This window comes from Papilio polytes, unplaced genomic scaffold (genome assembly GCF_000836215.1).
Source record: "Papilio polytes unplaced genomic scaffold, Ppol_1.0 DF824169.1, whole genome shotgun sequence".
In the NCBI taxonomy this organism is placed as follows: Eukaryota; Metazoa; Arthropoda; class Insecta; order Lepidoptera; family Papilionidae; genus Papilio; species Papilio polytes.
Genome location: NW_013525035.1, coordinates 271346 through 295126, shown reverse-complemented (window position 1 = coordinate 295126; position 23781 = coordinate 271346). Strand labels below are relative to the sequence as shown.

The 23781-nt window shown below is 36.6% G+C and overlaps 1 protein-coding gene across 2 annotated transcripts in view; it reads left to right on the top strand.

Moving 5' to 3' along the window:
* LOC106111390 (talin-1-like) overlaps window positions 1-23294 on the top strand; it is a 50955-nt gene extending 27661 nt beyond the window's left edge. Inside the window, exons 38-89 of one of the 2 annotated variants that reach the window (XM_013293454.1) lie at window positions 15-106; window positions 400-558; window positions 1038-1251; window positions 2242-2343; window positions 2583-2677; window positions 3009-3114; window positions 3335-3412; window positions 3577-3692; window positions 3791-3883; window positions 4337-4504; window positions 4777-4990; window positions 5467-5606; window positions 6085-6202; window positions 6344-6421; window positions 6507-6622; window positions 6694-6786; window positions 7116-7271; window positions 7771-8067; window positions 8515-8640; window positions 8715-8822; window positions 8941-9030; window positions 9177-9296; window positions 9458-9576; window positions 9663-9801; window positions 10196-10338; window positions 10562-10691; window positions 10800-10921; window positions 11555-11720; window positions 11792-11884; window positions 11968-12042; window positions 12612-12741; window positions 13140-13252; window positions 13903-14031; window positions 14471-14650; window positions 14921-15066; window positions 15515-15646; window positions 16222-16276; window positions 16360-16397; window positions 16642-16744; window positions 17081-17190; window positions 17258-17388; window positions 17769-17911; window positions 18022-18087; window positions 18238-18349; window positions 18712-18796; window positions 19516-19681; window positions 19775-19861; window positions 20298-20418; window positions 20955-21067; window positions 21604-21694; window positions 22223-22287; window positions 23111-23294. In XM_013293454.1, coding sequence (XP_013148908.1) covers window positions 15-106; window positions 400-558; window positions 1038-1251; window positions 2242-2343; window positions 2583-2677; window positions 3009-3114; window positions 3335-3412; window positions 3577-3692; window positions 3791-3883; window positions 4337-4504; window positions 4777-4990; window positions 5467-5606; window positions 6085-6202; window positions 6344-6421; window positions 6507-6622; window positions 6694-6786; window positions 7116-7271; window positions 7771-8067; window positions 8515-8640; window positions 8715-8822; window positions 8941-9030; window positions 9177-9296; window positions 9458-9576; window positions 9663-9801; window positions 10196-10338; window positions 10562-10691; window positions 10800-10921; window positions 11555-11720; window positions 11792-11884; window positions 11968-12042; window positions 12612-12741; window positions 13140-13252; window positions 13903-14031; window positions 14471-14650; window positions 14921-15066; window positions 15515-15646; window positions 16222-16276; window positions 16360-16397; window positions 16642-16744; window positions 17081-17190; window positions 17258-17388; window positions 17769-17911; window positions 18022-18087; window positions 18238-18349; window positions 18712-18796; window positions 19516-19681; window positions 19775-19861; window positions 20298-20418; window positions 20955-21067; window positions 21604-21694; window positions 22223-22287; window positions 23111-23215 — 6287 coding nt within the window. In that variant the 3' untranslated portion in view covers window positions 23216-23294. Of the gene's footprint in view, window positions 1-14; window positions 107-399; window positions 559-1037; window positions 1252-2241; window positions 2344-2582; window positions 2678-3008; window positions 3115-3334; window positions 3413-3576; window positions 3693-3790; window positions 3884-4336; window positions 4505-4776; window positions 4991-5466; window positions 5607-6084; window positions 6203-6343; window positions 6422-6506; window positions 6623-6693; window positions 6787-7115; window positions 7272-7770; window positions 8068-8514; window positions 8641-8714; window positions 8823-8940; window positions 9031-9176; window positions 9297-9457; window positions 9577-9662; window positions 9802-10192; window positions 10339-10561; window positions 10692-10799; window positions 10922-11554; window positions 11721-11791; window positions 11885-11967; window positions 12043-12611; window positions 12742-13139; window positions 13253-13902; window positions 14032-14470; window positions 14651-14920; window positions 15067-15514; window positions 15647-16221; window positions 16277-16359; window positions 16398-16641; window positions 16745-17080; window positions 17191-17257; window positions 17389-17768; window positions 17912-18021; window positions 18088-18237; window positions 18350-18711; window positions 18797-19515; window positions 19682-19774; window positions 19862-20297; window positions 20419-20954; window positions 21068-21603; window positions 21695-22222; window positions 22288-23110 lie in introns of both variants that reach the window. The other variant, XM_013293453.1, reaches the window with a different exon arrangement.
* Window positions 23295-23781: the final 487 nt, after the last annotated feature.

Here is a 23781-nt window from a genome sequence, read left to right as displayed (position 1 = left end):
ATTTAACGTTTCAGATGAAGATATAGGACTGCCAGAAGATATACAAGTACGCAAGAGAAGGGATGTAGAAGCAAAAAGAACTGCACCAAATGCAGATTTAGTTAAAGTAAGTTCTATCCAAACTTTCGCATTTATAATATTAAATGTATGATTTCAACCGGGCAAAGTCGCGAGCAACAGTTAGTTATTATTATAACTTAACAACTTTATTCCTAAGTTGACAACGTTTTGAAACTTTAATGAACAAAATAACATAGAAATAAATTTGAAAACTTCTCTATCATTCTCTCTCTCTCTCTTCTCTTCTATATCATTATTTTATTGTCACCTACAAATTAATCATGTCTTTTTCTACTTGGAATATTAAATTGTGGCATTTATGTGTTGAAATATTTTCAGATGAATCGATTGTCAAAGGAAATGTACAATATCGCGTCGGACATGACAGATGACGTCAGCACCCTGGCGGCCGGCCTGCCGGGGGAAGAGGGGGAGCGTCTGGTGCGGTGCGGGGAGGGGCTGGTGGACGCGGTACAACACATGTACTCCGTTGTAGCTGTGAGTTTTGAGAACTTGGTCCTTCGAGTCGGATAAATAAAGAGCACTTTCTATTGTTTACAATAGATTTTGTAGAAAAACTTGTTTTTTGTAATTAAATAAAGTGTATTAACATCTCAGGAAATATAATGATATCGTAATATTCTCATTTGTACTTAAAGACATTTAAAAAGAATAGACGAGGCACAATTTTTTTTCACCGGTACATTGCTAGTTGTCAAGTTTAGTACCACCTTGTGCCTCGTATTTACATGTAAAATTATAGTAATTTTCATGTTTTGGTATAGAATAAACTAAAAAAAAGTAACATTAAAACATATTATTTAATGACATCTATTGGCAACCAATTTAAATATAATTAATAGTTTTGAGGATCTATTCAATAGATGGCGTTGTTGAAAAAAAATGTAGTCTATGTCTCCTCTATATATTTTTGAATCTCTGTACTGCTTTATTGTAAACATTTTCTATTCCAACAGGAAGAAGTGCAAGCTCCTAAAGGTAGAAAGACCACAGACAATGCTCTAGTAGCCATCGCGGGAGTTAGTGCTGCGTCTTGTGAACTAGCCGACGCTTACAGTCCAATGAAACAAGACCCTGAATACAAGGACGTCGTCGAACAATTAGAGGCCAAGAAAAATAAGTTGGAAACTGCTTTAGATGATTTGCGAGATACTTATGGACAATATGTTGGTCAGTACACGTTACTATAACTTATCTGCATCTCTTTCATTCCCTTTAACGAAACAGAGATAGAATAATATACTTTATACCAGGGCAGTTGAATTCAACAGTTATGTTTGCTTTATTAGTATGTCGGAGTTGGGTCTTTCTCCCCGACATCTTTGCTACCGGGTCTTGGTTTCGTGGGCGTTATTTGGGTGAAGTGCGAGCATTAAAACACTAGAGACACGGATTAACACAATATAATTCGGAATCTACACTTATCACATAGCAAATCAACAAGCAAGACCGAGCAGCGGGTTCGTGGCACCTGTTCGTACTTCTACTACACTACTCTCCTCAATCGACTCGCCACTGTGCCAACACGCACCACAACATGTCACTACAAACGTCGCCCTCTAAGCACTGAACTGCGCCTCGACCCCGCTCGAGCTAATAAAGGCCACTCGAGCCGCTTGCTCTGCTCTTATTGGTCGTATGCAAGTTGACGTACTTTTAATTTTAAAAAGAACTAAATACAAATGACATCGAGTTTCTACTTTCGAGAAAAAAAAGGAATTAAATTAATTAAATTATCTTAAACAATATTAAAACCTAAGACAATAACATTTGTTACACATAAAGCAACAGTCAATTTATAGCTTCCTGCGACAAGTATTTATTAAATTTTCAAATTTCTAACAGATTATTACTATTTCATTCACACAAAGTATATCCCAATACCAAAAAGGTTTTAAGAGCGTGTGCACACTTTTGACTAAACTATCGCACAACCGTTGTGCGATTGTCGATTGTTTCGCAGCCAATTCAACTGTTTAGTTGCACATAAATCGAGTAATGTGCGCAACTCCATATAAGCTCATAGGAATTAAAGCGAGACTAAACAGTTGTGCGATAGTTTAGTCAGAGGTTTGCGCGCTCTAATGTATTAAGATCTCAGGCTGTAGGGACTAATTAAATGAGAATGATTTAAGTATTGAAGTACATTTTTGATTCCAGTGACGGCTGCCCAGGCGGCGGCGCGAGATTCCGACGAATTGACCGAGAAATGGTTAACATCACAAACTTTAAGATCGAATGCTGTTTATGAAGATGTTGATGGTAAGTTTTGTGAAATATAAACTAGTTATTGCTCGCAATTTTGTGTGATTACATGGCGTTTTAATGTTGAAAGAATTATTGAAAGCGGCTTAGTAGATTTTTACTTTCAATACATACGAAAATACAATTCTTTTCTATTTATATTATTAGTATAGATGAGTTATCTTCTATTTGGAATATATATATCTTTTTCTATAGATCTAGAAATCTTACATGAATAATTAGTTTTTCTTTAACAGGACCTTTACAGTCAGAAGAGCAGAGATTGAAATTCATATCCACATTATCAGATGCCAAAAAACAAATACTTGAAGCTAAGAATGAATTGGAGAAGGTAGTAATTTTTACAAAAAACTATGCACTTTATTAGTGTTACCTTGTTCCTTGAAATAAAATAGATTATGTCAATTTTATTTGTTTTTCAAAGCAATCTATTTTTTTACCAAGTTTTATCCAGATCAATCTATCACAACATTTATAAATCGCATTTTCATTAGAAAAAAAAACATTAGATTTTTTTTAATTTCATGTTTCTAATTTCAACCAGCCTCCAGCATATTCTGAAATAAATTTGGGAGTAATGAATAGAGGAATTCATCTTAATCTCCATAGTTTTAACCTTTCGTTTTTTAATGTTTCTCTTCTAAAATATTTTCTGCTTGCAGCCTTCAGCACCAGCTCCAGTGTCTTCAAGTCCTGACCACCAGCGCCGACTGGCGCAGCGACTGGCTCACCTGAACGCAGCTATCGCCTCATTGATACATTCCACTGGTACATTACTGGCTTATCTAGTAAAATATACAAGTACTAGAATATAATGAGATTGAGAAATGCCACATAAAGGAAAGAAGTATGGATGGATTGTGTGAATATATGAAGAGAGTGATGTATGGAAGTACCTACAAAATGATGACTTGATAATTTACTAAAGTCTTGATTGACATAGATTTAAAAATAAAAATAAATAATATCAGGATGCTTTTTTTTACAGATCCTTCAAATTCAGATTACAAAAAAGCGGATGAAGCTGTGAAAATTATAAATGAATGCCTGCCACAGATTATTCAAGGTAATTATAAAAAAGAATCTAATGTTGGATAAGAAATAACTAACAATTTAAATACAATGTCATTTACAATTCAGAAGGTGCGCTTTATTTGAAAATCGCACTAACTGGAAAAGTGCAAAATTTTATAGAAAAGTGGAACTAAAAGAATTATGTATGTGTTTCAGATTCAAAGACCTTACCACTAGATGGAGCTGCCAGGAATGATATGTTGGACTCATTGAAGACTCTTTGTGAAGCAACTAGAGATGTTTATCTTGAATCAGAGCTGGGACAAGCTAAAGTGAGTTATTGAAGACTAGCTGTTGCTTGCGACTTCGCCCGCGTAAAATAAAAAAATAACATGCATTTTTCTTTATTTCAATGTTAAACATTTTTCAGAATGCCTACGAACCAATAACCAAGCTGGTTGACGCGTCCAGCAAACTCTGTTACGTTTACAATCCTAGAGCTAACATAAAGAGAGAAAATCTGGTAAGACATAATATATATTACTAGGCTCAACTCGTGACTATATGCTCGGAAAAAATCAAAAATAAGTAGTCTATGTATTCTTCCAGACTGTTCTACGGATTTTGCAAATTTCTAGAATAGAGTATTTTTTAGAAGTCTAGAAGTAGATATGTTCTAACAAACATCCACCCATTGTACAAACATTCTTATGTATAATCTTATTTTTTACTAATATTACGCATTTATAATATTAGTAAAAAATAAGATTATACATAAGAATGTTTGTACAATGGGTGAAAGTTTAGATGGGTGGATGTTTGGTAGAGTTTATAGCAACGAAGATCGATGTAGAAGAGGATAGTCTGGTAGAACACATAAGGCACTTACTTTTGATTTTTTTGAATTCCACGCGGACAGAGTCGAGGGCGAAAGTTAGTATTACTATGATTAACATTAATACATTGTATATTTTAGATAGTGGAGCTATCGAAGGCGGTGTGCGACAAGGCGGCAGTGCTGCTGTCGCAGGTGTGCCAGGTGGCTGCGGGCGCTGCGGGCGCTGCGGGGCGGGGCGGGGCGCTGCTGGACGCGCGCGGGGCGCGGGTGGTGGACGCCGCGCAGCTGCTGCTCACTGTCGCACAGGTCACTGACACACCATTATTATGCAATATTCGCACCTTCGACTAAACTATCGCACAACTGTTTAGTCTTGCTTTGAAAATTAATAAAAGTAAAAATATAGCCTATGTTACTCAGTGAAAACGTAGCTTTTTTGTAGTTTAGGAATTCTTAAAAACGACCTGATAGTTTTCAAGTTATTTCAATACGTACAAAAAACAAAGTCATCTTTATAATATTAGCAATAATGAACCTAACTTATAATAATCAAGTAATTTACTATTTTTCTATTATAGCTTACTGCTTCATCTATAGACGATCCGACCTGTCAAGCAACACTACTGAAATCAGCCGACGAAGTCTCTACCCTGGCCGACAAAGTAGAAGACACGTGGACCTCCTTGCTGCAGGATCCCCAGCAACAGGAAGTTAAAGACCAACTGGGCCACAAGAAGAAGGAACTGTTGAACGCTATTAACGAGTTGAGAGCAGCTTGTAAAGATGCAACGGGTAAGAATGATAATTTAATTAACTAAATTGACATAATAGTCAAAAGCATAGATAATATATATACTGAGATAGATGCGACACGGACGAATTAGACTTTTAACTACTCGCCCTCTCCGCTAGATGGCGAGTTTCCGTGTAGACTGACATAAACAGTCAAATAATGTTTTAATTATTTTCCCATTTAAAGGAATAATATACAAGAAACTATTGCAATAAAAGCTATTGGGTATGTAACAAGTTGCATAATTTCACATCCAATAAACTAAAAATTTATAGGAAACTAGCTATTCTTCGCGACTAATACGCGTAAAATAAATAAAAGTAATAAAACATGACCTACGTTACAGATAAATTACCTTTCTAACGGTGAAAGAATTTTTAAAATCGGCCCTGTAGTTTTTGATTTATTCCAATACGTACAAAAATACAAAACTTTCTGTTTTATTATATTAGTATTGAGTATTATAAAATTTCAGATACAACACTGAAGCCGCTGAAGCCAGCTGTACCTAAACGAATATCTACATTAGACCAAACAGAAGATAAGAAACAATTTGCCAAATCAATTGATGAAGCGATCAATAACATTGAAGATACCGAAGAAGAAATCAGAAAGGTCAAACTAAACTTCAATAATTTAGTTATTTGTTCTATAAACGCTTTTTAAATACCTTACTAGTAATACCACCTGATACTTTTAAACTCATCATGATTTAAATCCTAATCTTTTTTTGTGGTTTAGACTTGGACTATTTGCTTTTCAAAGCTTGAAGACACCGCCATCTATGGAAAGTTACGGTCATCTGGTTTTAATTATTGAAGACAACGCCATCTATTTTGTTTTACAAAGATAGAAGACAACGCCATCTATTTAAAGTTACTGTCATCTGTTTCACAAAGATTAAAGACAACGCCATCTATTTCGTTTTATAAAGATTGAAGACAACGCTATCTATTTAAATAACGTCTTCTGTTTTTAAAGATAGATGACAACGCCATCTATTTAAAACTACAGTCTTCAGTTTTTAGTGATTTAACACAACGCCATCTATTTTAAATGAAATTTTAAAATTAAACTGTGTTTATGTTATTAGATACGTGACATAGAGAGTGTGTCGCTGCTGTCGGAGGGCGCGGCTGCGGCGGCGGAGCGCTTGGAGAGGAAGCTGGTGCTGGCGAATGTGGCTGCCTCACATCTTGTTATATGCAATGGTTTGTTCTCTTTATTAACAAACACGTTATTTTATAGATTCTAAAATGCATATAACGGTTACATTCTGATGTCCATGGCTTTAAATTTGCCTCCAAGTTCTTTAATAATAAATTTTAATATTACTTCAAATTTGATTTTAGATCCAGAGAATATTAACTACAAAGGGGCGTCCAAATCAGCAAATAACTTAGCTGAACTAATTCCAACGATTGTTATAGGTAAGAGATTAACTAATGAAGAAAAAACTCCAAATGTCTAACTAAACAAGTGAGGATAACAGAAAGAATAATCTTTTTAATTCAGATACAAGAGATCTCTACAACAGTCCACAACTGCAAGGAAAACCGATCGTCGACGATAGTCTAGCTCTGTGCGAAGCGACTAAAACGTTATGTAGAACTGCTAAAGATAATAATGAGGTAAGTTACATCTAAACTCACTTATATACCAGTTAAGTAAATAACTAACTAATGAAATGTAATGATTACAGAAATTAAACGAAGCCGCAGTTGACTTCGCGAATAAATCTGCTAAAGTTCTATACGGCATCGGCTCTCAAGTGGACCCTGAACAAGAGAGACAGGTAAAAAAAAATTATTGTCATCAGAAATGAAATCTAGAATGTCTCATTAGAACGGCTGAACCTTACTAATATTATAAATGTGAAAGTTTAGATGGATGGATGTTTGTTAGAGTTTGTAGCCTAAACTGCTGAACGGATCTCTATAAAATTTTACAGAGATGTAGAGTATACTCTAGAAGAACATATAGGTTAACTACTTTGATTTTTTTAAATTCCACGCGGATAGAGTCGGGAGCGAAAGCTACATTAATAAACACATACAGAAGCCACAGATCTTCAGGGTTGGCTTTTTTAACCCTTGAATGTTTCTCCTGGAATCACTATATCAGGTGCTCAGTCGAGCGAAAGTGATAGGAGACTGCGCGTCGCGGCTGGCCACGTGCGGCGCCGCAGCAGCGCAGCGGGCCAGCGCGCGCGCCGCCGGCCTCGCCCGCTGCGGCACGCGCTGCGCCGACGCCGCCAGCAAACTGCTCTACGTCACTAAGGTGAGACACAACCAGCGACCACACAACACTCTCTCTCTCTCGCAGCATCGTTTCCTCATTCCTGAGGTTCGCGATCACTCTCTGATATCTGAAAGGCTTCTCCTCTTTAGCTATCTTCTCTATCACTTTCTGTTCCCTCTTTTTAATTCATGATCAAAGACCATAACTGTAAAAATGTTGATGATACCTAACTAAATGAATGTTTTAATATGTCTGATTTTTAATATAATAAGGTTTTCGTTGATAATTTGCAGAATCAAATAGCAACAACCGTATAATAAGAGCGCGCACACACTTTGACTAAACTATATCACACAAATTTAGTTTCGCTTAGATTCCTCTGAATAACTAAACAGTTGAATTGGCTGCGAAACAATCGATAATCGCACAACGGTTGTGTGATTGTTTAGTCAAAGGTGTACGCTCTTAGTAAAGAAAATTTGACTAAATTCTTCTGTGTGAAATTGTAATAAATGTTATTTTCATTAAAATTTTTTAGCTTGTAGCACCGTTGATCCAACATCCAGAAAGCCAGAGCATCCTCCTCACGGCCGCAGACCAGCTGTCCTCAAAAGTCAAGCAATACTCCTCAATATGGAAACCTCTGTCTTCGCAACCTGAACAAACTTCCATAAAAGATTTAGAAGTTGAATCTAAGAGTTTGGAGAAACTATTGGATGGTTTAAAACATGATATTAAGAATGAAACATTGGTTAGAAGAAGGAAAGAAACTACGCTGAAGATTGAGAATTCACCAATGAGACAACTAGCTTCAGACATTTTGTATAATTATAAGGTAGGGTCACATCAAGTGTTCGTCCTCCAAATAACTCAGTCATCCGTCATCTCAGTCACTCACTTCTTGAACATACTCTCACGAAATCCATCTCTTTCTATGTCTACTTCTACTGGAGTACCACACACATAACTAACGACCTTGTAACACATGTTATGTTATGTTAGCATGGTATGAGGTCTCATGGTCATGTTATGAGGAGGGCCTCATAACATGCCCATACCATGCTAACATTTTACTCCTTACCTTCTCTATCACTGGGGCTACTCTCCGACCTAAATGTAAATTGTCTGATAATCGAACGCGTAAAATATGTGATAGAAATATGGGATTTTGTTACCCGATAGTGTCATTTTTAAGCTGAATCAGAGCCTCTATCAGCCAGTGTTGAGACGGGCCATTAGCATAATAATACCATAGAATATTGATGACGATAATATCTCCTAGTCATACATGGAGTGTTCCGACCTGCCGATGGAGGAGCGCCGACGGTACGCACAAGACGCCGACAAACTAACTGCAGCTATCAAAGAACTGGATGCCGCTAATTCATATTCTAAACAATCTCCTGAAGTAAGTCCATTTATGGTTTTTAGGCTAAAATAGAATGCTCATTGATTTCAGAATTAATGGATTTTTTTTTGTAGGATATAAACAAGCTTCGTAGACTGGAGAACGCTACACAAGATCTACAGCGCATGATACTGCAAAGCCGACGTGGAGGGGGTGGGCAGAGTAACGTCGTTGATGTTATGGTAATTTAACTAAATGATTGTTTTCTAATATTTTCCTGTACAATTTAAGGTGGAATAAGACAATGTTAAAATGTTTTATAGTATAGAATATATGTATTAAATCCTTAATGAATTCCAGGATTATGTCAAAGATGTTGCGGCTAATATAGAAACTGTATCTAAAACGGCTCAGGAAACAAATGGAGAATATGGCAGAAAAGAACTTCAGGTACAAAAAGAGTTTTAATACGAACAAGATTTTTTTTAAAGTAGACACAGTTTTTAATATTTAAATTTAGTGATTTGCTAGAATATATCATAAAGAATAGAATCACGGGTGTATAATTTACTAGTTTAATGTTTTTTTATTTCTAGATGATTAAAGAAGAATGCAATAAGATGTCAGCACTAGCAAATGAAACGATGAGTCCGTCTGAGACTCAGGAGAATGATGGTTTTACTGACGACATGCTGCGTATTGATGGCTTTGCTTCGGTAAGTTCACAGCGTCACGTCACGTCACGTCACATCACGTCACGTCACGTCACGTCACGTCACGTCACGTCACGTCACGTCACGTCATGTCACGTCACGTCACGTCACGTCACGTCACGTCACCATATCACACCAAGTCAACATTGTCGTATATGTTACAGGTTTGCGAGAAGACCATGCACCCAATGAATGATGCAGCAAGAAACATCGATGATATTAAATCAAGGAGAGCTTTACAAATCAAAATGCAAAGCCTCACTGATAGCATTAACATGTTGCGGTGAGATACATTTCTTAATGTCATAGGACAAAGAAATAAATAGTTTCTCTCTTTCGTCATATCTAGCTTTGATCTACTCTTGTCAGGTTTGCAGTGAAGGGTGCATTAGCGACAGCTGACAGCGCGGCGTTAGACGAAAGCCTTCACGACCTCACGGAGCTGGAAAACAGGATAGACAGTATGCTGAAGCCTAATTCTGGTGTAAAAATTCCTCATCACGATAATGTACGTGAATATAAATTGCATTTAACCATAATTATATATCATAAGGGGGCAAACCAGCAAGTGACCATCTGAATCCGCTACAATAGCGAAGCGAACGCCTGTCTTCTGTGTGGTCGTGGTATTGGAATATTCCCAACAGTCACTTCACTCTGTTCTCACGTGGGGATAGATGAGAACATAAAGTTTCATCTGTCCCACCTTTTGCGATGAAGGGTCGAAACTTATTTAATTTCTTAACAGTTCTACTATAGTGGGAATAAAAGGTGGGACGGATAAAACTTTTTATTCTATCTGTCCCCCTGTGGGGACAGAGCAGGGTGAAGGTTGGGATTAAGTACAGAGTGATGATGTTGAAGCGGGCTCTACCAGTGTTTGAAATGTTTGGTACTAGCAGAGGGACAGTGCAGCTCTGTCCGCGCTGTGCTGCGTAGCGGCGTGCCCGCACGGCGCGGCGGACCAGCTGGCGCCGGCGCTGGCCGCCTACGTCACAGACCTGCGCATGCGCACTCACATCAACAGCCCTAAGGAGAAGCGCAGGTATTGTGACATGTAATTGACACGCTTTAGGCTATATATTTACATGCTATTAAACTTATGAAGTCGGTAATTTGGAATAAACCGTAAACAATTAAGTTTGGTAACTTCATGCGGATGTTACCAAACCCATGTCCCATGTTACCGATGTCACATGGGAACAGCTAGTTAGGTATAAAACCCTTTGACTTATTTAAACAAATACAGTGTTTCTATTTCTATGAAGGTTGGAAGAACATCTAAGGAAATTACTTCTATTGCTACGAACTCTAATGATAGCTACGAGTAGACGTTACGCCACTTGGCAGGAACATAATACTGCTGATGACATGATCATCACTGACCAAATTATACAGGTATTTCTATAATTAACCACGAAATAGAATTTTAAACTGCTCTTTATAATTTCTTGTTAATCTTGCTATTGTTAAGAATACCTACTCTAGTTTTTACACGCGTTTTAGGAGCTCGAAGATTTTGCGTCTAACGGAAAGGCCAATGAAGAACAAAATAAAGTTGTAGATAATGTGGATGTAAGACGACTCCTGCTGCCATCTGGTGACATTCATCTACAAGGAGATAAAAAGTTCGTATCATATGGTCCTTCGAGCAGGATCATAAAACTGTTTTCTATATCTATACAAACATTATAAAGAAAAATGTATTTTTGTATGCATTAACTCAAAAACTAAGCCGATTTTAATTATTCTATCATCATTAAAAAGCTAAGTTATCAGTGAGTAACATAGGCTATATTTTTGCATTTCACGGGGCGAAGTCGCGAGCAAACAACTATTCATATTTGCTGATATGGTCCTTTGAGCAGGATCACAAGACTCATCATCACCAGCTCATTATACGTCCCCACCAAGGGGCTCGGAGCCTACTCTAATACGGGGTGACTAGGCCATAGTCAACCACGCTGGCCCAGTGCGGGTTGGCTGACTTCACACATATCTTTGAATTTCTTCGCCGATATGTGCAGGTTGCATCACGATGTTTTCCTTGACCGTAAGAACGTCGGGTAAATTATGTACATATGAAAAATCGAAAAATCGAAAATCACATTGGTACATGGCGGTTTCGAACCCAAGACCTGTAGATTACAAGTCAAGTGTTGAAACCACTGAGCCATCGACGCTCCACATCGATGATCGACGATCGATCGACGATCACAAGACTGTTTTTATTTAAATTTTTGCATTTATCTTAATTCCAGTGATCTCAAAAAGAAGTTCCATCAGACAGTATTAAAAATGGACTCTATGATGGGGACAGTAACGTCCAATATACAGAAACCACAAAACCTGTCTCGTACTCTGCACACGGTCACTGACGTCGCGATAGAATTAGATTCTTTAGCACATGCATTAAAGAATGTTGAGGTATTGTTTGTACTATTCATATATTTTTTAATATGTATTTTCTTTTTAATATCATGATTTTTTTTCTATAGAATCGTGTCCAATGTCACAGGATAGAGGAATCTGCGAAAGATATGCGTTTTGCTATTTTTAAATTATTAAAAGTCGCAGAACAAGTTAGTAAGGTATGAACTAGTTTAATAAAAATATTGTTAATGAGAAATATGTAACTTTTATTCATTTAATAATTTTGTTTAATGTTTTATAGGAACCGGACTCTATGTACACAAGAAGGCGACTTTCAGATGCTATACGTTCTTTGAACAAATCAATAAATAAATTGGTGAGTTATTTGCCAATGTTAACAAAATCCACTGTAATTTTTATATGTTATGTTATACAAAAAATATTATCAAAAAAGTATATAGCCTGTCTTTCAGACAATGCTCTACATCTATCCTTCAAGGTCCGTTCAGCAGATTAGGCTACAAACCCTATCCATCTAAAATTTCGCATTTATAATATTAGTAACTAGCTATTCCCGTGCGGCTTCATCCGCATAAAATTATTAATTATAGCAAATGTCAAATGACATGACAAGGAAAAACTTTGCAATCTTGCTTTCTTGATGTTGGCACCAACCTTTGGTCTCTTTCTCACATTAAGGTTTTTATCCAGAATATTTTCCCCCTAAGTTTAATATCGTGAAAATATATAGCCTAAAGCGTGACGTACGTGTAGGGCTTTTCATTAAAAAAAGACTTATTCGAAAATATGCTGTAATCGCTGACATCTTAGGCAACAAAGAAGTGTGTTTACGCTTTATTATAATAGTATAGATGTCAGCTAAGCTTTGAGAGTTTAAATGACTTGGATGATTTCGTTTTTGATTGGTTTTATTTATGTTACCAGAGCTGCGTGACGGATGGTGAGGTGAGGCAGGAGTTGTCCAGCAGTGTGGTGCTGGCGTGCGCGCAGGCCAGCAGCGCGCGCCGCTACCCGCACTGTCTGCAGGCGGTGCTGGACCATGCTGATGTCATATGTGAGATGACCTTTAACACTAGCTGTTGCACGCGACTTTCCCCGCGTCGAATTTAAACATAATAAAAAATATAGCCTATGTACTCTCTGATAACGTAGCTTTTTAATGGTCAATTTTTGAAATCAGTCCAATAGTTTTTGAGTTATTTTAATATATTCAAAAAAATCTTTCCTCTTATGTTAGTATACACTAGCTGTTATCGCGACTTCATCCGTGGAATTAAAAATATAGCAAAAACATGGCCGAATAATGAAAATTTTTAAGTTATGTCATATAAAAAAAAACAAAAAACCAAATCTTTCCTCTTTATAACATTAGTATGGATATATTAAGTGTCACCAAACATATGTTAACTTCGTTAAGTTTACAAACGAATCGTTTAAACCAATTACTTTCAGATAAATTGAAGAATGACGAGGTTATGAGTCGAGAAGAAGGTTATTCAACACTACAATATATAACAACATCTGTGTGTAATATATCTGAACACGCGGCGCAATGCGCTTATCTTGTAAGTTTATTTTATAGTACAAAGTAAACCAAGTGTCAGCCCTAAATACTTAAACTGTCTGATAACAATCCAACGTGTAAAATATGTGATGGTGTAACAAGATAAATGAAGAGTACTCGCGCCATCGTATGCCGAGTAGTAAAATCGTGCATGCGGCGCCTTCATGCACTAGATGGCGCCGTGGTTCATTTACATGCCACTATCGATGTACATAGATGGTTTCGTGACCTCAATCTGTAAATGCAAACAGTGACAAATCAGTCACAAAAAAAAAGAGCTTGAAGGGAGCTTGAGGTGTGCTTGGTTATTAGGCACTCTTGGTGCTTCAACCATTGCTTGAACATCAAGGGTCCTCAGAAAAGCAATAACTCGCCATACATAAATGCGCCTCACCTAAGTTGGGTCATTTATGTACTCGGTGATCGTCCACGTAATGCTCGCCCCGCGCCCCCCGCTACAATGGAAATATCTGATTTTGTTACCTTATCTGAGCCTTTATCAGCCAGTGGTGGGACAGGCTCTTAATATCCTAATTGGAAGGTAAAAGTGTCAATGGAATTGACTGGAATAAGAGTTACAGCTAAATTATTAAATTATCTGAATAAATTTGAAATTGTAACATTATTTACTTCAAGTATTGTTTTTTAAAGATATCAATATCGGATAAATACAAAGACGTGGCGAAGGAAGGGCTCCCAGATATAATAAAGATGCAGGAAGTATCCGAGTCCATGCAGGATAACTGCATCAGAATTATATGCTCCGGAAACATAAACCAGGTAAGCAAATTATCAAATTCTAGCTGTTTCTCTGCTTAATCCGCGTGGAAATATAAAAACTGTATTATATTGTTTACATTTATGACAACTTCAATTGAAAATGTCAAAATACCAATTACTGTTACTAGGTCATGGCTTCCTTAATGTTGGCAGCTTGTAGCTTATGGTCCCTTTCCCACATTAGAGTTTTTATCCAATTTATATACCCCCTAAGTTTAATAGTGTGCAAATGTAGCCTAAATCGTGTCATAATTGTAGCTTATAATGAATGGATCTCAATGAAATATGGCATAGATGTAGAGGATAGTCTGGAAGAACACATAGGCTACTTGTTTTATTTTTTAATTCCACGCGGAGTCTCAGGCGAATGCTAGTAGAATATTTTTTTTGGTAACAAAATATGACAATTTTTTAATGAAACATTTTTTTTCTTTATTAGGTTAAGCATTTACAATCGGAATTAAATGAAAACGGACGACAACTTCAAGCTGTAATTATCGAGTCTAAGAACAAAGTTATCGATTCATCTGATGAAAAAGACCTAACAAATGCCGCGGCAGAAATAAATACAGCGACTAAAGAGTTCGATAAAATTTTAGAGAATCCTAATACGAGTATGGTAAGTTAATTAAACTTTAGACATATTTGAGTATTTTAAGAATGAGATAATGCCATAAGAGCGAGAAAGAATACGTATTATTGGTATAATAAAAAGAGATGGACATATAATATGAGGGAAACAAAAGAGCAACGCACATACGTGAGTTACACCTTTTCTATCTCTGTTACTCTTGTTATATTTAATATTCTCTGTCTCATTTTCTCCCTTTAGCTCTCATTGTTATTCTTTATTTTCTGTACCACAACGAGCTTTAATTTTTGATACTAGACACAAATAAGTACTTCAACACTGAAGATCTTAGACGCCATAGCTGTTCTAAACGCTGTCATCAAGAGACCTACTATCCTACCAAAAGCTACCAACCTGTCAGAAGAAACATCATCAGCGTTTAATGATGTCGTGAAGAATTCTAGGTAAGTTTTAGTCGATTTATTAGTAATCTAATTTCACTTTATAGGTTTAAGTAAAGTATTGTTTTAAATCAGACTAGCTTTCACCCGCGTTTCCGTCTGCGCAGAATTAGATAAAATAGATGCAAGTAGCTTATGTGTTCTTCCAGACTATCGTCTACATCGATGCCAAATTTTATCGAAATCCGTTCAGCAGTATACGCTATAAACTCTAACAAACATCCATCCATCTAAACTTTCGCATTTATAATACAGTAAAAACACGATAACGCAAATCTAGGTAACAAAAAAACCTCTATAACTTCAAAAAATAATATGTTCCCATCCCATCAGAGCCCAAAACCCTTGATAGACCCTTGATATCTTAAAATAATTTGTGTTTCTCTTGGATTTTAACTTATCGAGGTTCTGCTGTATTAGTATAAGTGTACGATTTATCGTTTCATTCCAGTGAACTGGTAAACAAGACAGTATCCCTGGTGAATACCATCAACAGTAAAGGCGGCGTCACTTGCTGGAAGACTTACGACAGTTACCGTACTGAACTGCTCCGGGCATTTGACGCTCTTCTCAACAGCATTCGGTTAGTTAACTAAACACACCTCTGACTAAACTATCGTACGACGATTGTTGACTGTTTAGTTGCATAACTAAAAATCGACTAATGTGCGCTTCATGTAGCTCTTTTTTTTATAACATAAGATGGCAAACGAGCAAGCGGCCACCTGAATCCGCCAGACATTTGCAATTGCGGATGCGTCGCCTACTCTTATCCGACGGAGGAGGAGACGAACATAAAGAGGATATTTCCTATGCATCTCCTCTATCGTCAAATCCACTTCCCCTCCCTTCCTCTCATAAGAAAAGGGTGGTAAAAAGAAAGGGATTTAAATGAGGCCTCCGGCACCACACACATCTGACTGTACAAGGAATTGCTTCCACTTGACGGCTGTCTGTGTGTCGTGGTATTACTGGGGGCGAGCCCTGCACTGCTAACATGTTAAAGCGGGCACTACCACTGTTAAAGCTCATAGGAATCAAAGCGAGACTAAATAGTTGTGCGACAATTTACTCAAAGTACGCTCTAATTTCTATGATCATAGAAACGTCTAGATTCAATATATTATGTAAATAATATAATTGTATGTATTTTCACAGGGAGAATGGTCGTCGTGCGGGATTGTTAGAATCAACCCAAGCACCAGAAGAGGAGGTAAATTGTACATATTTTCTATAAAGAACCTTAAATGGGTCGTAATATTCAAGGGTGATATCTCAAATTGTGTTATATTTCAGGAAACAGACGTCCAAAAGAAGAGCCATATAGAAACTCAGTAAGTATCAGAAAAATTAAAATTTTTACAAAAGGTTTTCTTTTTAGAATCTTCTAAGTTAAAAAGCCTAATTATGTAGTTAAATATGCCCGTTTGAATGTTGTTTTTTCTCACTAGTATGTTCTTCTAGAATATCCTCTACATCTATACCAAATTTCATAAAAATCCGTTCAGAGGTTTAGGCTACAAACTCTAACAAACATCCATCTAAATTTTTGCATTTATAATGTTAGTATGATTTTAGAATGGATTCAGCAAAGAAATGGCTGAAGGCAGAAAATTCCAGTGAAGATGTCAGATCTCATGGAATACAAGGAATTATAAATATGGTCAACATCGCTAAACAGGTTATTAAAAATATTACTACGTAAATAAACTATGGTTTTAAGCAATAATCCCCTGTTGCTAATAAGAGATTAAAAGCACGAGCACACCTTTGACTAAAATATCGCACAATTGTTTAATCACGGTTTGATTGGTATGACCTTATATGGAGGTTTTTAGTTGTGCAACTAAACAGTTGAATTTGGCGAAACAATCGACAATTGCATAACAGTTGTGCGATAGTTTAGTCAAATGTGTGCGCTCTAAAGCTAAATATACAAATCATTTAAAGACTCTTGATACTTAATTTGAGAAAATTAAATCCTGAAGTATAGGGTTTTAATTAATTCTGCTTCTAGATGGCAGAAGATTTGAAAGATGTTGATAAAGAAGAAATGAGTCAAACTATAGACGAAGTGGAGAAACTATCGATGGAATGTTCATTCAAGTATAATAAAGAAAAATCAAGGTAGGTTATCTCATTAATCTGTGTTTTCCCCTCATCTTTCTGGTCTTCTAAATATTTTTTCCTCCAGTCTTCTGTGGGAGCGTTTGCAGGAGTTAAAGAAGATGTTGGATCGCTTCGTTGTGACGCGAGTTGTGGAAGACTTCTTAGAAGACGGAACTGCATTGGATGATATTGAACTGCTGGTGGACGTTGAGAAAGGTATGGACGCGATTTTACAAGAACTGTATGGACTTCGATTTTCCCAATTATTTTATACTAGCTTTCGAACGTGACTTCATCCGCGTGTAACTAAAAACAATGACAAAATAGGTTATCTGTGTGTTCTTCCAGACTATGCTCTATGTCTATACCAGATTTCATCTTAATCCGTTTTGCAGTTTAGGCTACAAACTTTAACATCCATCTAAACTTTCGCATTTATAATATTAGTATGATAATTCATATATAACTGCTATAGGTCACCTTCCATAATTTTTAGTCTACGGCTTATCCCATCAAGCGACTTCTTACTATCCTCGCGAGGTCACCAGTCTTATAAGGAAGTCAGATTGCTGTATTATTTTTGATATGATTTCCAGATGAGGCGAAGAGAAAGTATCTGCTGGAGCTGAAGATCGCGGAGCTGCTGGCGCAGATGAGCAGGATGACGAGGACAGCTCGGCTGGCGGCGGACGCTGGCCCTCCGCACGTCGGCGCAGACCTCGCGCACTGCAGCCAACAGGTACTGGCTTAGTCTATCTAATCTGGCTAGTCTTTAAAAATTGAAAAAAAAATGTCCTTTAGCTTCTTTACTATTATAAAAGTGGTATTTCCGACAATGTTATATTTCAGGTGGAACTGTTAGCTCCGACATTGGTTAAAGCTACGCAGGAAAGAATTAATACACCTCAACAACAGGTAAGAAGAACATGGAATTATACAGAATAGTTGGAATGGAAAAAAGTAAGAAAGAAAGAAGAAGAGGAAATCCTCTTTATGTGGGATCAAGTAATATGTGTTTGTCATTTGGTTATCGTTATTTATTAAATTATATACTTTGTATGACAGGCCGTTACAGAAAAGTACAAAGCGTTAATGGCGGAGTACGCGGAATCATTGTCCAAGGTTCGAATACTTTGCGACCGCTCTGTTGACCCGGTGGACTTTGTGCAAGCTGCTGGTAAGATTCACTTGACACTCTTACTTATTTTTAACACACCGGTACAGGTATAGCAACAGATGGATTGCAACGATGATGAAGAAGAGAGTGACTAAGATGATGGATGATAGTTATTTGGAGGAATACCCGGTGCCCTACCTGAGTAGGATAAGAAAACGAAAGCCTGGTGTGACTACGGTAGTAGGATAAGCTGTCATGTCTTGAAATTATTAACAGAAGCGTTAAGGATTGAAGAGTATGGAAATATTTTGCATTGAAGAATAATTTGAATGTAACCCTTAATTCGACGGAATTTTGTAGCAATAAAGTATTATTATAAGAGTTATTTGTGTTTGGTTGTAAATTCCTGGGGTATTTATCAGGAGAGACGATGCAGCGCATGCGCGAGCAGTCGGCCGCGCAGGACGACCCGCTCAAGTCTGCCCACACCTCCAACGTCATCACCAAGTATGTCATATAATAGTCTGTGCATTGTTACCGATATACTCCGTATTGTCAAGCCCAAACTGTCGTCACATTACAAGATTAACTATTTATGTGGTCATAATTCCATAACTGCCTTTGTCTGTATAATGAAAATTCGACTTTGGTTTTTAAAGCGCACATCTTTGACTAAATTATCGTACAATGTTCACTTTACAAAACGTATTTGGTAAAGAGTTTTCCCATAAGTATATCGCACCGTTATTTATAAAAAGGTTAAAAAAATACGTTTTTTGAGTTTTATTTTAATCTACAGAGAAGAATACGACTAATTTAACTCGCGTCACAATAGAATGATAATAAGAGATAGGACGACGTGTTTCTGCCAAACTTCCGGGGCCCTTATTAAAAAACACATACACTTTAACTACTACTTTATTGTAAAAAGTATGTAGTAAAGGTTACAGACTTACTGCTAACGACAATGACCTGGAAGCCTGCATTGGAACTAAATGGGTTTTTTATGGGTGGCTCTGCGCCGCCCTTTTTATACCCCTAACATAAGGATCAGGGACTTGGGGACTTTTGAGCTGGGTACCTTTCATCTTCTTGATGTTTTTTTTATTAAAACAATTACATTTTTTATTTAAACTATTTACATTTTCTCATAATTACAATGATAACCGAATGGAGGTTCCACGCCAATAACGACTTGTTCATAAGACGCGTTTTCCCAAATAAAGGTTAGGTTGGCGCGTGCTGGAGGCGGGGCTGCACTCGCGGCACGCGGCGCACGACGCCGAGCTGCGCCGGGCGCTGGCGCAAGCGCAGCGCCGCCTGCTGGCTTGCACGCCTGGCGCTGGCGCGCGCGCAAGCCAGCAGCGCGACTGGCGACACGTCACCGCTGAGGTACTTTCACACGAGGGTAGACATTAATGCAGACCAGAGAGTACAGTTATTGAATTTACACACAGATTTTTTTAATATTAATTTATTTTTCAGATATTAAGTACTACGAACGAGGTGGAGTCTGCTCTGAGCGGTGAAAATATCTTCCAAAAACAACCGGATCCAAATCAACCTATTTTTGTAAGTACTTGTAATCTGATAATACATTTAAAGTTTAATGAGTTTTTCAGTTTATGTCCTTTTCTTTCAGAGATAATATATTACAATTTTCTCAGCTCCTAAGTTTAATAGCTTGCAATATCCTTACGCTTGTCGTTAATGTAGGGATTTTTATTACAAAAAATATATGTTAGAAATTTGAAAGAAATAATGTACACTCAGGGAAACTGGCAGTATTCCACATTAAAGGCTTTAATTGTTTGAACATGTTAAAACAAGACCCGGACTAAAAATCAATACAACGCAGCTTATGAATGTGTTTGTTTCAAAAAAACGTGGGATAGGCTACTCACTTTTGTTTTTTATATTCACGTGGATGACGTCGCGGGTAACAGTTAGTATTGAATATCAAAAGTCGTGAGAAATGTTTATTTGTAAACGAGTGCTCTGCGCGCAGGCGGCGGCGCTGGACCTGCACGCGGCGGTGCGCGGGTGGTCGGCGCGCGACAACGCGGTGGTGGCGGTGGCCAAGCGCATGGCCGTGCTCATGGCGCGCCTCGCAGACTACATGCAACACGGTATCTCAACACAGACCGACCAATCACATTATATACTTTTCATACAGAAACACTAATACCCTAATGGTTTAGTACAGACTATCGATCTTGCGGCCGAGACTTCGAATCCCGGCATTTGTGAACCATATCCAACACAAGCCTACAGCTTAGTTAGGAGTTAGGAAATATTAGTTAATTAACAAAATCTACTTATATTTTTCCAATTCAAAGACTTTTGACTTATGTCCCTTATGGGCTCAGTAGACAATAATATTTGTACAATATTGGTAAATTAATAAATCTTACTAATATAAAATTAAGTTGAATATTTGTTAGAGTTTGTAGCTTAAACTACTTAACGAATTTCATTAGAATTCGGCATAAATGTAAAACATAATCTGGAAGAACATATACTCACTTTTGTTTTTTTAATTCCACTCGGACGGAGTCACGGGCGAAAGCTAACACTTCATAAAGGTTTTTAACCATAAGTAAGCTTATGTACCTATATACAATATTTACTGACGTCAGTTATTTATATTTTAATATGTACTCAGACAAAAAGCCGGAAGTTCTCGCGACTTCAAAGGCTACAGTGAAGGCTTCCATTGAAGTAACGAAACTCGCCAGGAAACTAGCGCTGGAGTGCTCCGATCTTAGGATTAGAACTGTGAGTATTCAGAATTATTTAAAAAAATATTTACTGTTACATTATCTATAACCAGTTTCCCAGCTTTAATCGTTCGTTAGTGTTGGTTTGATAACTTCAGGAAATTTGTTTTCGAACGTTACTTGAGTTTTACTCCTTTGTAATTTTAACTAGGTAATGATAAATAAAATGGTTAACTTCAGAAACCCAGCATTAGATTTAAAGATCAAGTCAGATTAACTGATGCTGGGTTTCTGAAGTCTAAAGGTATTATGTTTAAAATTCCAAAGGAGTAAACATCAGGTTATGTAGTTCGGAAACTCATTACCTGAAGTTATCGAAACTAAACACTAACGAATTGTTAAAGCTTGCAAACCGACTTAGTTAACAAAAGGTAAATATCTGGAAAGTTTTCATTTCAGGTATGTTACAAAAATCAATGAATATGTTAGAATGAATGAAATAACTGATGATTATTTTAAGCATTTCCATAAGAATGTGTGAATAAAACATAATTACCACAAAATAACGTGTTTGCTTGTTTGTACGTTTGTCAGAACCTGGTGCAGGTCTGCGACAGGATCCCCACCATCAGCGGCCAGCTCAAGATGCTGACGACTGTCAAAGGAGCCTCTTTAGGACAACAAGGTCTATATTTCAACTAACCTCTATTCTATTCTATTCTATTTCTTGTTAAATGCTGTTCCTCAAAGAATTAGGTCAGTCTCAAGTATATGGTTATTTTATAATTTGGCTGACACTGGTAACAAAACTCTTTCCTCTGCTTATGGGAATGTAACATTTGAGAATTATAAACGATATTTGTTCATACTAATATTATAGGAAATGTTTGGACTTTTATGTACCGTAGTAACTCAACTACTGAGACGATTTCAAAAATTCTTTCACCAATAAATAGCTATGTTATCACTAAGTAACATAGGATACATATAATTTTTATTTCCGTGCCGAAAAAGACGCGAGCAACAGTTAGTATACTTTAAAAACATACAGACGAATTAAGTACCTCCTTCTTTTGGGAAGTCGGTCAAAAATAAAATTAAGTTTATAGAAACATGTATTGGTAAAATATGTACATAAAAAGACATAGAAATACGACATCAAATTTTTTTATAATTTCTTGAACAAGATTTTTTATAAATGTTTTATTTTCAGATAATCAAGAAGACAAGGAAGCGATCAACATGTTAGTTGGTAACGCGCAGAATTTGATGCTGAGTGTAAGTATTTTGTACTGATGCGAATGGATGGATGTTTGTTAGAGCTTGTAGTCTACAACAGATTTCAATGAAATTTGTCATAGATGTACAGAATTATTTGGAACACATTTACTTAATTACTTACGTTTTTTTTAATTTCACACAGACGGAGTCGCTGGTTATTAAAACTGGGAATATATTTAAAAACAATCTCATCTACATAATTCTTTAATCTATTAATTTAGAATTATAAACCTATAACTTAACTATAACTATACTTAACTTATCTATACTAAAGCTATAACTTAACTAAATTAGCAATTCACAGCTCAGTGCGTTATATTATAATGCTAGTACTTTGTCAATACAGTTGGACAGTTGCACTAGCCAGTCAAATTCTACATCATTAGCACCAGTTAGCGCTCACATTGTGCCAAATTGACAGTCCAGTTATTGGTCTCTACTGTCCAACTGTACTGGCGTAGTGTGAACCGCGCATAACTTTGGGACAGACTTGCAGCTTAGAATATACACACAAAAATATATAGTTTTCACATTTCACTAACGCTATCTATTGATAGACCCTCAAAACATGTCAGTAATTAATTGTATTTAAATTATTTGCCAATAGATGTCACTAAATCATGTATTATAATTTTGCAAAATGTCAATACAATGAGGTGGCACTAAACATAAGTACCTTTCATCGAAGTTGCTGGCGAATAATGTTCACTGCCTAGTCTATATTTTTGCTGATTATTGAATAGCTTTATTAATATTTATACCTTGAATTTTAGATCAATTACAAATGAGTTATTTACAGCAATAATCTAAATGTTTTTAGGTACAAGAGGTAGTGTCTGCGGCGGCGAGCGCTTCTGTCAAGATAATGTCCCAGCGTGGTCCGCGCTTACGCTGGGTTCGCAAGAACTGCTACCATAATTATTAATTCCAAAGAAATTAGTATTATTCATAAAGTGTTATGTATTTTTCTATAACTTTTTCATATAAACATATAATCTGAAATAGTTTATGATTTGATTCTAAACGTTTCCCATACTAACAATTTTAGGACTGATCAAATCGTCTGTTTGTACGTTTTCATTTTTTAAGTTATACGAGAAGAGCGTGGGTCTTTTGACTAAACTATCGCACAACTGTTTAGTCGCGCTTTCTTCCTATCTTATATAGAGGTGCGCACACTACGCGATTGGTTAGTTTTTCAACTAAACAGTTGAATTCGTTGCGAAACAATCGCCCTAAAGTATTATCTTTATTAAGTCGCTACACGTAGTAAAATAAAACAACCAAATATTAATAACATATCTTTATTATTCATAATACAAAGATCGATTACTTTAATACCTCTTTGATTGGCATATTGTGGCTATAAATAGGCTCTATTCATAAAAACATGGCAACTAAATATACGGCTACGAGCTCCAACAAGACTCTTTGACTGCTCACGTGACCAGACAAAGGAATTTTTGATTCAAATGTTAATTAAAATGATTT